This window comes from Gorilla gorilla, chromosome 16 (genome assembly GCF_029281585.2).
Source record: "Gorilla gorilla gorilla isolate KB3781 chromosome 16, NHGRI_mGorGor1-v2.1_pri, whole genome shotgun sequence".
In the NCBI taxonomy this organism is placed as follows: Eukaryota; Metazoa; Chordata; class Mammalia; order Primates; family Hominidae; genus Gorilla; species Gorilla gorilla.
In genome coordinates this window covers 84,169,090-84,184,371 of record NC_073240.2, presented here as the reverse complement: position 1 = coordinate 84,184,371, position 15,282 = coordinate 84,169,090, and the positions used below count along the sequence as shown (strand labels likewise).

General features: G+C 40.0%; 1 protein-coding gene across 16 annotated transcripts in view; it reads left to right on the top strand.

Annotated features, from left to right (window-relative positions):
* CPEB1 (cytoplasmic polyadenylation element binding protein 1) overlaps positions 1 to 15,282 on the top strand; it is a 103,867-nt gene that overhangs the window by 3,744 nt on the left and 84,841 nt on the right. For 3 of the 16 annotated variants that reach the window (XM_055362824.2, XM_055362828.2, XM_055362825.2), the window contains exons 2-3: positions 2,652 to 2,709; positions 3,471 to 3,679. The exons of 9 other annotated variants lie outside the window; for them this stretch is intronic. In XM_055362824.2, coding sequence (XP_055218799.1) covers positions 3,665 to 3,679 — 15 coding nt within the window. In that variant the 5' untranslated portion in view covers positions 2,652 to 2,709; positions 3,471 to 3,664. Of the gene's footprint in view, positions 1 to 2,651; positions 2,710 to 3,470; positions 3,680 to 11,126; positions 11,177 to 15,282 lie in introns of those variants that run through there. 4 more of the 16 variants (XM_055362819.2, XM_055362818.2, XM_055362816.2 and 1 more) reach the window with 2 other exon arrangements.

Below are 15,282 nucleotides of genomic sequence, written 5' to 3'. Positions count from 1 at the left end.
GATCAAGGGGTTATTGGTGGCGTACATTCTAGAAAAAAGGTGGTGGTCTGGGAGCTGGTCACATTTATAGGCAAAGTGAACCTTAACTGCATTGGCAGGAATCCCAGTTGCTGTAGAAGTCAGTGTGGGTCTTCTGAGTGTTAGTACAGCAGTGCTGATGTTAGGAGGAATGTGCTGTGTCTATCATTCCACAATGTATGTCAGAGCAGTTAGCTGATCCTGAGAGCCGGAGGTCTGGGGAAGGCAGGCTCCTCCCACTGTGGGGGTGACCCTCCCAACCCTCTGCACAAAAGGCTCCTTTTTTTCAGGACAGTTAAAATTTCAGTACTAACTTCTTCTGTCTGAGGCAAGGCAAATTTGAAATTATATAATTGTTTTAAGACCTGTAAAAGTAACATGGAGCTTACTAAATCTCACCTTGTTTGTCTTAGCTAAGATTCCCATAATGCTGTCTCTTAGATTTCCAGAAAGAATTAATAAAGGTTAAAAAAAATTTTTTTTAAAGCAGTCTGTGGTAAAATCTGAGATAAGCTCCCGGGGCATAAAATAGCCCTGCCCCAGAAATGAGGGGCTGGGGGTTTCAATTCTGGATAAAACTTAGAATCCCAGCATTGTACACAGCCACACTTACGGATGTAAAGGGGTATATACATTTTTTTTTTCCTATATTTCATTTTCAGGGATTTTTTTTTTTTTTTTTGAGATGGAGACTCACTCTGTTGCCCAAGCTGGAGTGCAGTGGCACAATCTCGGCTCACTGCAACCTCTGCCTCTGGGGTTCAAGCAATTCTTCTGCCTCAGCCTCCCAAGTAGTGGGGACTATAGGCACGCGCCACCACGCCCGGCTAATTTTTGTATTTTTACTAGAGATGGGGTTTCACCATATTGGCCAGGCTGGTCTCGAACTCCTAACCTCGTGATCTGTCCGCCTCAGCCTCCCAAAGTGCTGGGATTACAGGTGTGAGCCACCGTGCCCAGCCTCATTCCCAAGGATTTAAAGGAGTAAAAAGCATATTCAGAGCTTTTGCCAAAGAATTTTTTTCTGTGAGAATGTAAACTCAGACACAAGCTAGATAGCTTTCTTACCTGTATCCTGGAAAGTTTTTGGAAAGATGAAAACTTTAAAATGTTGCCTGCCTCTAGCAGCTTCTTAGCAACCTTTACCAGCAAGGCACTCAGCTATGAGTTCAGTGTTTGTGGATTTGGGGGTGTGGAGTGTGCTGGGGAGGGGAAGGGTGAGGTGACTAAAGTAGCTCTCTGCTGGTGTTATTTTTGCATTTATAATGTTAGGTGTTGTCTGTGCAAGCTTTCTCATTCATTGGTTTCAGGTCCCTTAGCTAAATGATTATTTTCTAAAGTTATGTTTATTTTAAGGGAAAATTAGAGTATTAGTACTTTTGGCTTACAGTTTGAGAGAAATGCACACCAAACCTAAATATTAATGTTTACACTGTTTTTAGTAGCTAGTATTGGAGGCAGTAAAAGAATCATGGGATCAAATAACAAATTATTTTCTCTGCTATGGAGAAGTTGTGCTAATCTCATCCTGTTCTGCAAATCTACTTTTCCTAGGTGGTATATAAACTGTACTGACTCTGGGGAGAATTTGCCAGAAAGCCCCTGAGGCTAAAGGGTAGGACGTGGTTTGCACCTAGAAGTTATGGTAGAGGAGGTTATGTAAGAATTTTGCTTCTCTTTTTTGAATTAAGACCCAGAAGCACTGATTGCACCCTTTACCGTTTCTTAAGCCTTTTAAGATTTTATTATTAAGGTTTTTTTTGAGACAAGGTCTCACTGTGTCACCCAGGCTGGCGGGCAGTGGTGCAATCACAGCTTACTGCAGCCTCAAAGCTCCCTGGCTTAAGGGATCCTTCAGCCTCAGCCTCCGAAGTAGCTGGGACTACAGCCATTCAACATGCTTGGCTACTTTTTAAAAAATTTTTTCTTTGAGATGGGGTTTCACTATGTTGGCCAGGCTTATCCTCGGCTCAAGCCATCCTCCTGCCTCAGCCTCCCAGAGTATTGGGATTACAGGTATGAGCCACCATGCAGGCTCTTAAAGCCTTTTGGTCACTATGAACTTTGCTTCCTTTGCACCCAACATTGCAGTTTTGGAAATGCCCTTAGTTTTTTCCTGCCGTTGTTGCAGCCTGCTTTAGAGCGTCTCATCTTCTGTGAGCACAGATTCCGTAGAAAGTTTTTATGTTGAAGATAGGACCCGCCCCAACAGTGCATTTCTGAATTATAGTAAACTAGCTGAAAAAGATTGAACTAAAACATGCATGATGTATGTAATATTTCATATTTTCATAGGAAAATTATCTGACTTGCTGTAAAAAGTTAGTATCCAAATTTCAGAGTGCTAAATTCACATTGTAGATGTAATTTCCAATGAATTTTGTTAGATGTCATTTTAAAGCCCAATGTTAGGGATTATTTTGCCACCCTAATATATAATGTGGTTTTGATTAACTTGGACCTGGGAGGATTCCTGACTGAATGGGGTTGAGCTTTACTTTCAGTAGTTCAGGAGAACACTTAGACATGGATAACCTTTGAATTCTTTTTTTTTTTTTTTTTGTATTCTTGAATGGTGGAACAGTCCTTTTAAATTATAGTGAGTTAACACTCTTTGTTTTGATTTATTTAAGGCATTCGTGATGAGTTCCCTTGAGGTAACAGGAGAATCCCCAGAGGGCAGGTCTAAAGGTTGGTTTGTATGCTAAAAACGGGTCTTGGTTGCAAGTAGCTATTGATTTTAGGAGTAACTTGACTAATAGTGTTACTTGTTTCTTTATTCTTGGCCAGCATAATATGCTGCTTTATGTACCATCCTGACAGATTTAGCCCCACTTCCTACAATCCCCTTTGATAAAAGTGTGGGAGTAGCTCTCCTCTGTTGGAAGAGAACGGTTACTGTGAAGGGCAGGTTGGTTTTTTTGTGTCTTTTTACAGAACACTTAATCTCTTACTACTTAACACCTGTGCTCTCTGCATTCTGGCTTTGTGCTCCTGGGTTCTGGCCCTGACACCATCTGTCTGTCTCCCACGTGTCTGCCCTTTCTCCTGAGGCTTTTTGTTTTTGTTTTTGTTTTTTTTAAAGCTGTAATCTTGGAATTGTTTTGAAGCTCAAAAGGTGTTAGAGACCTGTCTCCTACATATAACTTGGAGTTTACACCAAAGCCAGATACAATCTCTGACATCCTCTTTTCATGGACTAGGAGAATTAAGTTTAGAATGGAAAGTGATTACCCTAATTTTATACTGTGAGCAGGGAATAGAGACAGAACTTGAACCCAGGTTTTCTCATTTCTAGACTAGTACTATTTGTATAATTCATACACTCTTAACTCTGCTGTGTTGGTCTCTTATTGTACTTGAAATGTCCATTTGGTTTGTAAGACTATGGCTTCCTTTTTTTTTTTTTTTCCTCTTATCTGATCAATCTTGTCTTGTCTTGGTACTTGCAGGCTTCCTTTTCTCCCCAGATGCCACATTCTTCACAGTTCAACCCTGTTGGATCATTCCTGTCTCCTTATATATACAGGAGGCCCATGTGTTCCTATAGAAGCACCAGTTGACTGTTGTGTGCCCAAGTTTTAGATTGAGCTCTTTAGCCTTGGTTGTTCTGAAGACTTATACTTCTGATTGGACTACCGAATGCATGTATCTATCTGAGGTATGTTAAACCCAGCAGATATAAAAACAGAACCAATTTCTTCCTTTTCCTCATCAGAAATAACATCAGAAGTAGGCAGGTAAAAGATTTAAAGGTTATTGCCAAAACAGGCATAGTGTAGGGAGTGGGAAGGACATTCTAGGCAAAAGGAACAACATGTATAAGGACAAGGAGATATGAAACAGGGCTGTTTTTAGGCAACTAGAAGTACAGTATTGCTAGAATTTTAAGCGCAAGGGGTACTAGCTTATGACCTGGTAGTCCACTTGTGTTCCTATGTGCAAGAGAAATGAGCACATGTGAGTATAAAAAGGCATGCACAAGAATATTCACAGCAGTTTTATTCATAATATTCAAAATCTGAAGAAAAAGCAAGCCAGTTGTGGCACCTGTAGTACCAGCTACCGGGGAGGCTGAGGCAGGAGAATCCCTTGAGCCTAGGAGTTCAATTCTGGTCTGGACCACATATCCAGACCCTGTCCCTAAAAATAGGACAAAACAACAAACGCCTGTTATGTCTGGTCCCCCAAGACAGTGCCTAAATTAGATGATTGACTAGGAAGATTCACAGGACTCAGCATATAGTGGTACTCATAGCTAAGCTTACAGCTAAAGGATATGGAGAAAAACCATCAAAGGGAAAAGGCACGTGGGGTGAAATCTGGTACAAGCTTCCAATGTTCTTTTCCCGGGAGAGTTAAACAGGACATAGTTTAATTCCCCTACAACTGACAACATATGTAAAATGTTGCCAGCCAGAATAGCTTGTTAGAATCTGGGCACCCAGAGAGAGAGAGACAGAGGAGTGTTTGCGCGTGTGTGTCTGAGGACTGGTTGAATAGGTAGCCTCTGCCTGAAATGTACCAAAATTTCAGACTCCAGGAGGAAAGCCGCTGTTCAGCATAAACCATATTGTTTGTTCATTTGGGTATAGTAAGTCACTCAGTTCTGGGAATGGTGGGAACTCAAAATTTAAGTTCCCAGATGGTAGCTAAAAGACACCAGTCAGACCTGTTACTTTAAATCTTTTCTGCACACCCTTGAGCAGGAATATGGATAAATACATATATCCACATCTATTAATATGTAGCACAGTGATAAAAAACACTGTTCTATACTTTAATGTGTAGACATGTCAGATACTAAGTGGGGAAAAAAAAAAGCCAGACCCAAAACAATACCCACATGATTGCATTTATAAGAGGTTCAAAAATGGGCAAAACTAACTGGTAACAACAGAAGCCTGAATAGTAAACTCTTTGGGGGATAGTGTGGGAAAGGGCATAGGGGAACCTTATAGAGTGTTGGAAATGTTCTGTGTCTTGCTGTGTGTGGTGGTTGCTCCGGTATATACAGATAAGTGAATCTTGATCAAGATACACACTTATAACTATTGTCCTTTTATTGAGAGGGAACACACAACAGAATAAAGTAGGAATAGACCAGGAGGGACTTAATTTGGCCACTAAGCTGAAGGCGGACCATGAAGGGTTTTATATGCTATTGATAAGGAACTTGGCCTTTACTCTGTGGCAGCAGTTCTCCAAGCTAGGTCCATGCCTGCCTAGTGGTCACCAAAACCCTTTAAGAGGCTATAAAGTCAGAAGTATTTTTATAATTCTAAGACATGGTTGATTTCTGCTCCCCCACCCCACTGTGTTGACATTTGTACCGATAGTGCAAAAGCAATGGGGGTGGGTAAAACGGCTGGCACTTACTTAGCAGGAATCAGGGCAATGCCATTAAACTGTAGTAGCAGTCATTGTATTCTTCATGGTACACATTCCCAGAAAAGCCAGTGTCACTTACAAATGTCCTTGAGGAAGCAGTAAAATTAATTTCATTACATCTCAGCCCTTGAATATATGCCTTTAATATTCTGTGTGACAAATGAGAAGTCGGTATAAAGTACTTTTGCTTTATATCCAAGTATGATGGTTGTCTCAAGGAAATGTGTTTATGTGACTGAGTTTCAAGAATAAGCCTCTTTTTTTCCTTTGAACACCTTTTTTTTCTTTACCAGAAGAACAACTAACAAACTATGGTTATTCAACTTTGGGTATTTGGCAGACATTTTCTTGAAAATCAACCAAGTAAGCCAGTCACTTCATAAGAAATAGCTCACTATATTTGTTGCCAGTGATACAATTTGAGCACTGAAGAAAAAAATAAGAATTTTGGAAGACCTTTATCTGCCACCACATGAGCTTGACACTTGCCCCAATACTTAAAGTCCCCTGGTGAGATTGGTGGTACTATTTACTATTAACTAGTGTGTCAACGTTTGTTATATTTGCATAATTCAAGCCAATATTTGTCAAATGACTAACAGATAGGAGTGAAACATCCATCCAAAATGCAAGATTGACCCATGTATTTTAATGTAACAGCATATGAAGAGTACATATGGTTTCAGATTCCATATTGTAACTAATCTTTAAGAAGTTACCATTTGTTGAGAATTTTGGTGTAGTATTAATAGCCACAGTTGTCTGAAAATGATATTAAAATACTCCTTTTTCCAACTACGTATCTGTGTGAGGCTGGATTTTCTTCATATACTTCAACCAGAATAACACATGACAACACATTAAATACAGAAACAGACCAGAAAATCCCGCTATCTTATATTAAACCAGATACTAAAGAGATTTGCAAAAATGTCAATGCCACTCCATAAATTTCTTTTTGTCTTGGAAAATCATTGTGTTAATATGTAATAGGTTTTTTTAGTGGTTAATAAATCTACCCCTTTTTAATTTCTAATGGGTGAATATTGATATGACCTACTTACACAAAAAGCTCTTGAGTAATTAAAATTAAAAGTACTTAAAATTACCTCAGTAATTTTTAAGAGTATAAAGGAGTCCTCAGACCAAAAAGTTTGTGGACCACTGCCCTCTGGAGTAGGTGATTAGATTTGTACTTTCCAGAGATCCTGTAAGAATATCCAGGCAGGAATGAAGACCTCTTAAAAGGCTCAGGAAATGTCCATAGGATTTGATAAGGCACAGTGAACTTGGTTTGAAAAAAAGTGTTTCAGAATAGCATGTGTGGAAAGGGAGAGAAGCATCTGATGCTTGCCTTCGAGGGTTAAAGAGATGAGTAAAGGCCGTAGAGATGGGGTACTCTGTACAGAGGGCTGATGGGGATGCTAGGGAAAGACAGGCTGGCTACTAGAGGGAAGAGCAGGGTTAAGAAAAGTTCTAAACATGGGAGAGACCTGATGATGTTTACAAAGGTGTGAGAGCTGTGGCAGGTATAACCAAGAGGCCCTGCGGATATGAGAAAAAATGGACTCCAAAACTGCTTTTTAAATAGGAAGAAGGATACCTTGTCAGTAAGTGCAGAAAAAGGATAGTAATGGAAGCTGTGTCAAATTGGTGAGGGCAAGAGTAGGGTCATGTAGACCAACTGTCCAGAGCCTTTAGTTTCTTTTATTCCTCAGGAGAATTTATGAGACTCTGTCATTCTCACATTACAAATAAAAAGACCTGCTTAGAGAAATTGAAAATCTTGGTCAAAGTTCCCTAGTTAATGGAGCACTGGGGCTTAAATCAGAATCCCAGACTCCAAGTTCCCTCTTCTGCATCAAGGCAGCCAGAGAAGCATTATATGGAGAGGTGATGGAGACCAGGTCCAAGAACAGCTCTGAGACAACTCTGGAGCCTTTGTTTTTTTATTGATGAAGAATGGTCTGTGGTCCAAACCTAAAACCCCAAATCCCAAAATGACTTTAGTGGCTGAGAATTTTGACAGGGAGAAGAGGTAGAATTGATGAATATTTCTCTTGATGTATCTAAAATCTTAAGAAAGGAGTCACTACCATTTATGAAGGTTATAAGTGCGGTGGTAAAAATACCTATGACAGGAGTGTGATACGGGTCTGCCTTTCATGTGGTATCTGTATTGAGTGCCTGCAAATGCAGCAGATACTATTCTGGGGTAGTGCTGAGATACAGGTTGTGAGGGACCTTTATAGTTTATCAAATTGGTGAGCTTACAGTCCATACAGTTAGCAGTGTGACAGGTAAATGATGAGAGTTACAATTATAGTGACCATGTGCTTTCAATATTCTTGAGGTGTTTTGGTATGAAATATTCTCTAATGTTCTCATAAACCTGTCCTGGAAATTGTAGTATTTCCTCTTCCACACTGAGTTAAGAGAGCAAAAAGAACATTGGACAATAGATGTACCCTATGAAAAATGAAGAATAACCAGAGATGGAAAGGGAGAGCCAGGAGAAAGTGATTCCTGACTTGAGTGGAGAATAGCTGAAGGGTCAGATCCTACAAAGATGCAGAGTAAGATAGACTTGAAGTATCAGTTGGATTTGGCAGCTATGAAGGCATTAATTTGGGAGCAGTTGTTTAGTGTCTTTTTGGGGAAGGGGAGAGATCAGTGCTGGCAGGACATTGTGGATTGAGAGGATGAACAGGAAGTTAAATAAAGATCATATATTTTCAAGAAGGTTGATAGTATAGCAGAAGAAATTGGCAGTGAATTGGGAGGATATTTTAAATCAAGGAAGGTGTGGTGGTTTTTTAAGGTGAAAGAGTCTTGAACATACTGACAAACTGAAGGGGAGCCAGTGGAGAAGAGAGGAAAGTCAGGTGATGCAGGGAGAGGAGATCTTGTATCTGTTGATGGATTTATCTTTCCGATACAGGAAGGAGGGTAGGACCTGTAGCTTTATCTCGTTTATTCCTGGTGAGCCTTCCTGTCCAGCCCTGTTGGACTACTTTGTTTTCATGAATTTACTGTGTTCTATATCCTCTGTGTGCTTGTTCTCTGTGTGTTAATGCTTTTTCTCATGCCTGCTTATTGAAATTCTGCGTTTTCATTATTCTCTAGCCAAAACATCTGAGTTGTGAAACCATTTTAGAAACCCTGCTTTATTCCTTTCTTCTATAGCATTTTGTGCTTGATCTCCACTTAGCTAACTAGATTTGTTTCTTTTTCCTACCTGAATAATTCTCCTGAGGGCAAGGAGTATGTTTTTTATATATATATCTGTAATCTCAACATCTAACCTAGTGGGTTGTCAGCATTTACGAAATAATATTAGGTTGAACTATGTGAAATTGACATTTTATTGGTTGAAAAAGGTAAAATACTGACAATTTCATATGGACCAACCTGATAAATTTTTATTCCTGACATTGTTGCATAGAAGACTTGAGGTAGGACCAAGGAGAAATTTAAACACAGAGAAGCATCTCTCAGCAAACTATAGAGTCATTAAAGTAGAGCCAAAATCTGGCTTTGAGTGAGCTGGTGACTAAAGCAAATAGAGAAATTTGGCTAGAAGACTTACATTCTTCCATAAGGAAAATGTATTCTTCATGGGAATCTGTAGCATTTCCTGATCTGTGGTCTGAATGACATTTCTCTAAATGAGTGTTCATATAAGGGCTCTTCAAAATCATAATAAAATATGCCTAAAATCCTGAGTATCCATGCTATAGAAATTTTGTTTAGCTTTATTATTGGTATAAAACTAAAGGCAGGCCAGACATGTGGCTCATGCCTGTAATCCCAGCACTTTGGGAGGGTGAGGCGGGCGGATCACCTGAGGTCAGGAGTTTGAGACCAGCCTGGCCAACATGGCGAAACCCCATCTCTACTAAAAATATAAAAAATTAGCTGGGTGTGGTGACACGTGCCTGTAGTCCCAGCTACTCAGGAGGCATAGGCACCAGAATTGCTTGAACCCAGGAGGTGGAGGTTGTGGTGAGCCGAAATTGTACCACTGCACTCCTGGGCGACAGAGCGAGACTCTGTGTCAAAAATAAAAATAGAAAAAAAAATAAAGGCAAATTGCCAGAGTACGTCTAAGCAGAACCAGTTATTTGGGACATCTAAGTATATTACTTTCTGCTACTCTGGCTTAATTAAAAAACAAAGTCTAAATGTTCAAGACCAATGCATTTAAAAACCATCTGATTAAATGGAGAAAAAATACTTCAGAAAAATTTTTAGTGTGAACACATTTTTGTCAGGAGGATTACTACATTCCAATCCATGGGACCCCAGTTTTAGAACTCTCTCTGGAGGACTGAATAAACCTTGGGCCCTTCAAACAGTCTTCTATAAATTTCTCAACTGGCTGTTAATCCATTGTACATGATTAATAGTAATAGTCTTGAAGGGTCTTCAGCATTGGTATTATGTTGTCGATTAAAGGCAAACTGAATAAAAATCAACCCAGAGATGGTAGTTGGCATTCATTTACGACAGGTGAGTATCCCCAAATAAAGATTTTGAGCTGCCAGAATGGCCATCCTATCACAATGCTGGGTCTGGGGAGTATGATATTTAAAGGCAGGGCCAAGGTTTCTAAATTAGACAATTGTTCATTTCTTCTATACAAATAAATATAAAATTTGGGGATCTTTAGCAAACATATCTACAAAGTGTGGGTTCAGATTTTTAAAGAAAAAGTTATGAGTGATACTTCTGAACCACAGATGGAAAAAAAAAGCCCAGTTATATGCTAAAACAAGTAAATAAGCTTCTTGATGAACTTGGCTAGGATGAATAAGTTGAAACCATACCTCTGAGTAACAGTGATGTAATTTAATAACTGGTGTGTAATTGGACATCTGCCACTAAAAGTATTTATTGAGCATATCCATGTACTTTATGTATTTCTGACTACTACAAAGTCTGCAAAGTAGGTGCTACCCTCTTTTTTTTTTTTTTAATACCTTTAGGTAACCAAGGCTCAGAGTGATACCTAAGTGGTAGACCTGGTGTTTGTATTGCAAAGCCTGTGTTCTTTCTGCTTTTCGAAACAATGATTCCCACTTTTAAGGAGGAGGAGGAGGATTTTCCTTTGTGGAAGAGGGAAATGCTTTTCTTCAGACTATTTCCCTCACCTTTGTTGTCCTAGTTGATGATCATGGCTATAGGAAAACAGTTTCATGATAGGAGTGTCAGCTCTTATCTATTGGAGAGGAGAAAATTGAGGCCTGATCTAAAATAACTTGGATTAGGGCCAGGCGCTGTGGCTCATGCCTATAATCCCAGCGCTTTGGGAGGCTGAGGCAGGCAGATCACCTGAGGTCAGGAGTTTGAGACCAGCCTGGCCAACATGGTGAAACCCTGTCTCTACCAAAAGTACAAAAATTAGCCAGGCACATGCCTGTAATCCCAGCTACTCGGGAGGCTGAGGCAGGAGAATCACTTGAACCCAGGAGGCAGAGGTTGCAGAGAGCGGAGATTGAGCCATTGCGCTCCAGTGTGGGCGACAAGAGCAAAACTCTGTCTCAAATAAAATAACTTGTATTAGGTGAGTTTCCTCAAAAGCCATTCTTTCTAACAATAGGTAGATAGGTAGAACTAGTTTTATCTTGAGGGTATTTGTCTCTATATCATTAGCATTAAACAAAGAATTGTTTTTAAATTAATTTTTTAATTAAAGAATTGTTTTTGTTTTACAGCATTGCCAAGTAATTCTTCCTGTTGACTCCTGATTTTCGGTAGTATTAAGGTTTGCACTCTATTAAGTCTCTGATTTATCTTAAAGCCTTCTTTGCCGTTGACAGTAGAAGACCAACTAAAGGTCAAAAAAAAAGCTACAAATGACCTCACTTTATGGCAAAATATGCTAAAAATAAGGGCAGGAACTGTCAGGCAATAGTAGAATAACCAAGAGAAAAACATTTTTTCTCATGGTAAAACATTGGTCTGAATGCAGTTCTATACATTGATGAAAGTTCAGATGGACTACACAAAGTAAATGGGTCTGTGAGTATGGGGTGGATAGTAGGTTTCTGTTTTGAAAATGAGGAACTATAAATTCATATAACTGGACGGTTTAAAAGGATCAGTATTGGCTAGATGTGGTAGCTCATGCCTGTAATCCCAGCACTTTGAGAGGCTGAGGCAGGAGCAGCGCTTGAGCCCGGGAATTCAAGACCAGCCTGGGCAACATAGCGAGACCTTTTCTCTGAGGGGAAAAAAAAAAAGTTAAAAAAAAAATTAGCTGGGCATGGTGGTGCATGTCTGTAGTCCAACTACTTGGGAGGCTGAGGCAGGAAGATTGCTTGAGCCCAGGAGATCAAGGCTGCAGTGAGCTGTGATTGCAGCACTGTGCTCCAACCTAGGGGACAGAACAAGACCCCATCTCTTAAAAAATGTGTGTGTGTGTGGTGCGTGTGTGAATATACACAGTACACATGTCGAGCAGCCCTAATCTGAAATGCTCCAAAATCTGAAACTTTTGGAACACCAGTATGTCACAAGTAGAAATTAGACACCTGAATCATGATGGGTGACAGTTAAAACACAGTCAAAATTTAATTTCATGTACAGAATTACTAAAAATATTGTATAAAATTAACTTCAGGCTATGTGTATGAAGTATATATAAAAAATAAATGAATTTGGCCGGGCGCAGTGGCTCACGCCTGTAATCCCAGCACTTTGGGAGGCCAAGGTGGGCGGATCATGAGGTCAGGAGATCAAGACCATCCTGGCTAACATGGTGAAACCCCATCTCTACTAAAAATACAAAAAAATTAGCCGGGCGTGGTGGCGGGCGCATGTAGTCCCAGCTACTCCAGAGGCTGAGGCGAGAGAATCCTGTGAACCCGGGAGGCGGAGCTTGCAGTGAGCCGAGATCGCACCATTGCACTCCAGCCTGGGCGACAGAACGAGACTCCGTCTCAAAAAAAAAAAAAAAAAAGAGAAAAAGAAAAATAAAAGAATTCTGTGTTTAGACTTGGGCCCTATCCCTAAGATAGGTCATTCATTATGTATATGCAAATGTTCCAGCTTCCAAAAAAAAAAATCCAAATCTGAAACACTTCTTGGTCATCTCAGCATTTCTGATGAGGGATGCTGAACCTGTAGTGGATTCAGCCCTTAGGTCTATTTGAATCATATCTCTTGCCTTTTAATTAAGCATTTTAAGTCAGATGATTAAGAGGAAGAGTTAGGGGGTACCAGGAATAGAAGGGCCTGGAGTCTTCAGAGAAATAGTTGCCATAGGTCTTTGGTTCACTTAATGAGCCAATGGATCCTTCCTCAAGGATCCCTGTGGTGGCCTCTGAGTAATAATAATGATACGACTGATAGTATTCATTGGTTCAGCACATAATTACATGTCAGGCCCTATGCTAAGTACTTTATTATGTGCGTTAATTCACAAAAAGCCTTATGAGATAGTATTACTTTTATCCCTGTTGTACACAAAGGAGAGTAGTAGATCTGTTCGCCATCTGACAGTCCTGGCTTTGATTTTTTTTTTTTTCCTTCCAAATTGGTTAAGGCAAACATTGGTAATTATAAGATGAAACAGTTTGGAATATACATTGAACACCTCATTCACTTTTATTATAATTATAATGTCATCTTAAGCTAGAGCTCTGGCTTGATGTATGTGAGAGAAGGGGAGGGAGGCATGTCGGATATCATTTGCCTTGATTTGGGAAGTTGTGTATGTTCCTAACAGGATTAGGAGTGGGGCAGGGTGACCAGACACATTCCTAAATTAGATTTTTTTTTTCAGACTCCTTGAAATAGTAAGATTTCCTTCCTCTCCTAAGGAATACCTTTCTCCCAGACTCCCAAGTCTGCATCTGTTCCCTAGACTACTGTGGTACTTTCTCACTAATCCTTCTGCCACTTATCTGTCATGTAGTTGCTGGTGGTCTCCTTCTAAGACTCACTTTGTTATTTACTTGCCTTTAGATGTGGCCAGGATCTGGAATCCATATAGTCCATATATATATAGTACTTTTATTACAGTAATTAAAAGCTAGGTTAATTTTTGTGTATTGAAAAGACACAATTTTGTGTATTGAAAGACAACGCTGACTTCTTAATTTGGCATATGAGGCTTTTCCAATTTTCTCTCCTATACCTAATGCTGTACCACACTGGACCACTTTTGATAATGCCTCTCTACTCTCTTGTGTTCTTTAGAACTTCCTCTTTACCCCCATTTCCAGGCACATTCTGTCCCTCCAAGCCACCTTGGCTTGGAGGACAATGTATGTTTACAGCACGTTGTAGTCTGTGTTATGGGTGTTTACAGGATCGGGTCTTAGTTCTTTTTCTTTTTCTTTCTTTTTTTTTTTTTTTTGAGACAGGGTCTTGCTCTGTCACCCATGCTGGAGTGTGGTGGCACAATCTCTGCTCACTGCAACCTCTGCCTCCTGGGTTCAAGCATTCCTCCTACCTCAGCTTCCTGAGTAGCTGGGACTGCAGGCATGTACCACCATACCTGTCTAATGTTTTGTATTTTTTGTAGAAACAGGGTTTCGCCGTGTTGCCCAGGCTGGTTTTGAGCTCCTGCCTCCCAAAAGTTCTTTTCCAGACTTCAAAACTTTATTTTGGTTTAGTCTGTGTCTAATCTGCTGCCCCTTGGGGTGCTCACTATAGAGAGCAGGCAGTCGGCTAATGTTTATTAGGCAGTGAAGAATGAAGCATGTAGCCTTAAGATAATGCAGATTGTGCTAGGCAATGGCACGTGCCTGTAGTCTCAGCTACTCAGTAGGCCAAGGTGGGAGGAGCACTTGAGCCCAGGAGTTTCAAGTTCAGCCTGGGCAACACAGCGAGACCTCCTCTCTGCAGGTTATAAATCTTTGCATCTTAGCCTTCATGAAGTTGACTTCCTGAAATTGAGAATCAGCTTAGAAATCTACAGTTGTGAAAAGGGCCTTGTGTGTCACTGGATTTAACAGTTCTCAATGGCACCACTCTAGAGAATTGGAAAAACAACCTTGTAGGATTGTGTATTTTGGTCGTCTTCACAGTTTGCAGAGGGTACCAGTCTTCAAGAACGTGAGGCTCAAGTTTGTCCCTTTAAGGTCATCCTGCAGAGTTGATAAAACTGTAAATGCTCTTGGTCATTCTCATGCTCACTTGGATTTTAGTAGGCCAAACAAAATGACATTGGGCCTCTTCTTGTTTTGTTTTGATGTGACCAGCTTATGAGGTATTAAGTGCCAGTTTCCTTACTTGGTCTGTTTTTGTTTTCCCCAAGATAATTGAGGATAATAGAACTGATGAGGCAGGCTCCCCTTAAAAAACTCAGTCTGTCAACCAATATTTCATGGCTTCTTATGTTGGGCATTGGCTGTGGAGAGTGAGGGAGACCGGAGTGAAGAATGGTACCTACATTTCTGCTTTGGGCATCTGGTGGATGGTAGTGTTATTTACCGAGTTAGGGAATACCAAAAGAATAGTTTTTGTGTAAGGGTTCATGTTTTTTATATATATATATAGGAGTTCTTTTTTCATTCGGTAATGTCTTACCCATCTTCTCATGCCAGTTAATAAAGTTGTATGTACTAATAATGACCACATAGAGTTGTATAACTTAATCAGTTTGGGTGGTTTTACCACTGTTGGTACTTACCTCTCTTGTATTCAATAATTAGTGTTTGCAGATACAAATTAGCAGCTACTGTATGCCATGCAAAATGCTTTACATATGTCATCAAAAAGTTGGTATCCTTTTTCCATTTCACAAATGGGGAAACTGAGGCATAGAGGTTAAGTAACTGTGATATCACACAGCCAATAAATGGCAGAATGAAAATTTTTAAACAGCTGTATTGACATAAAATCTACATACCCTAAAGTTCA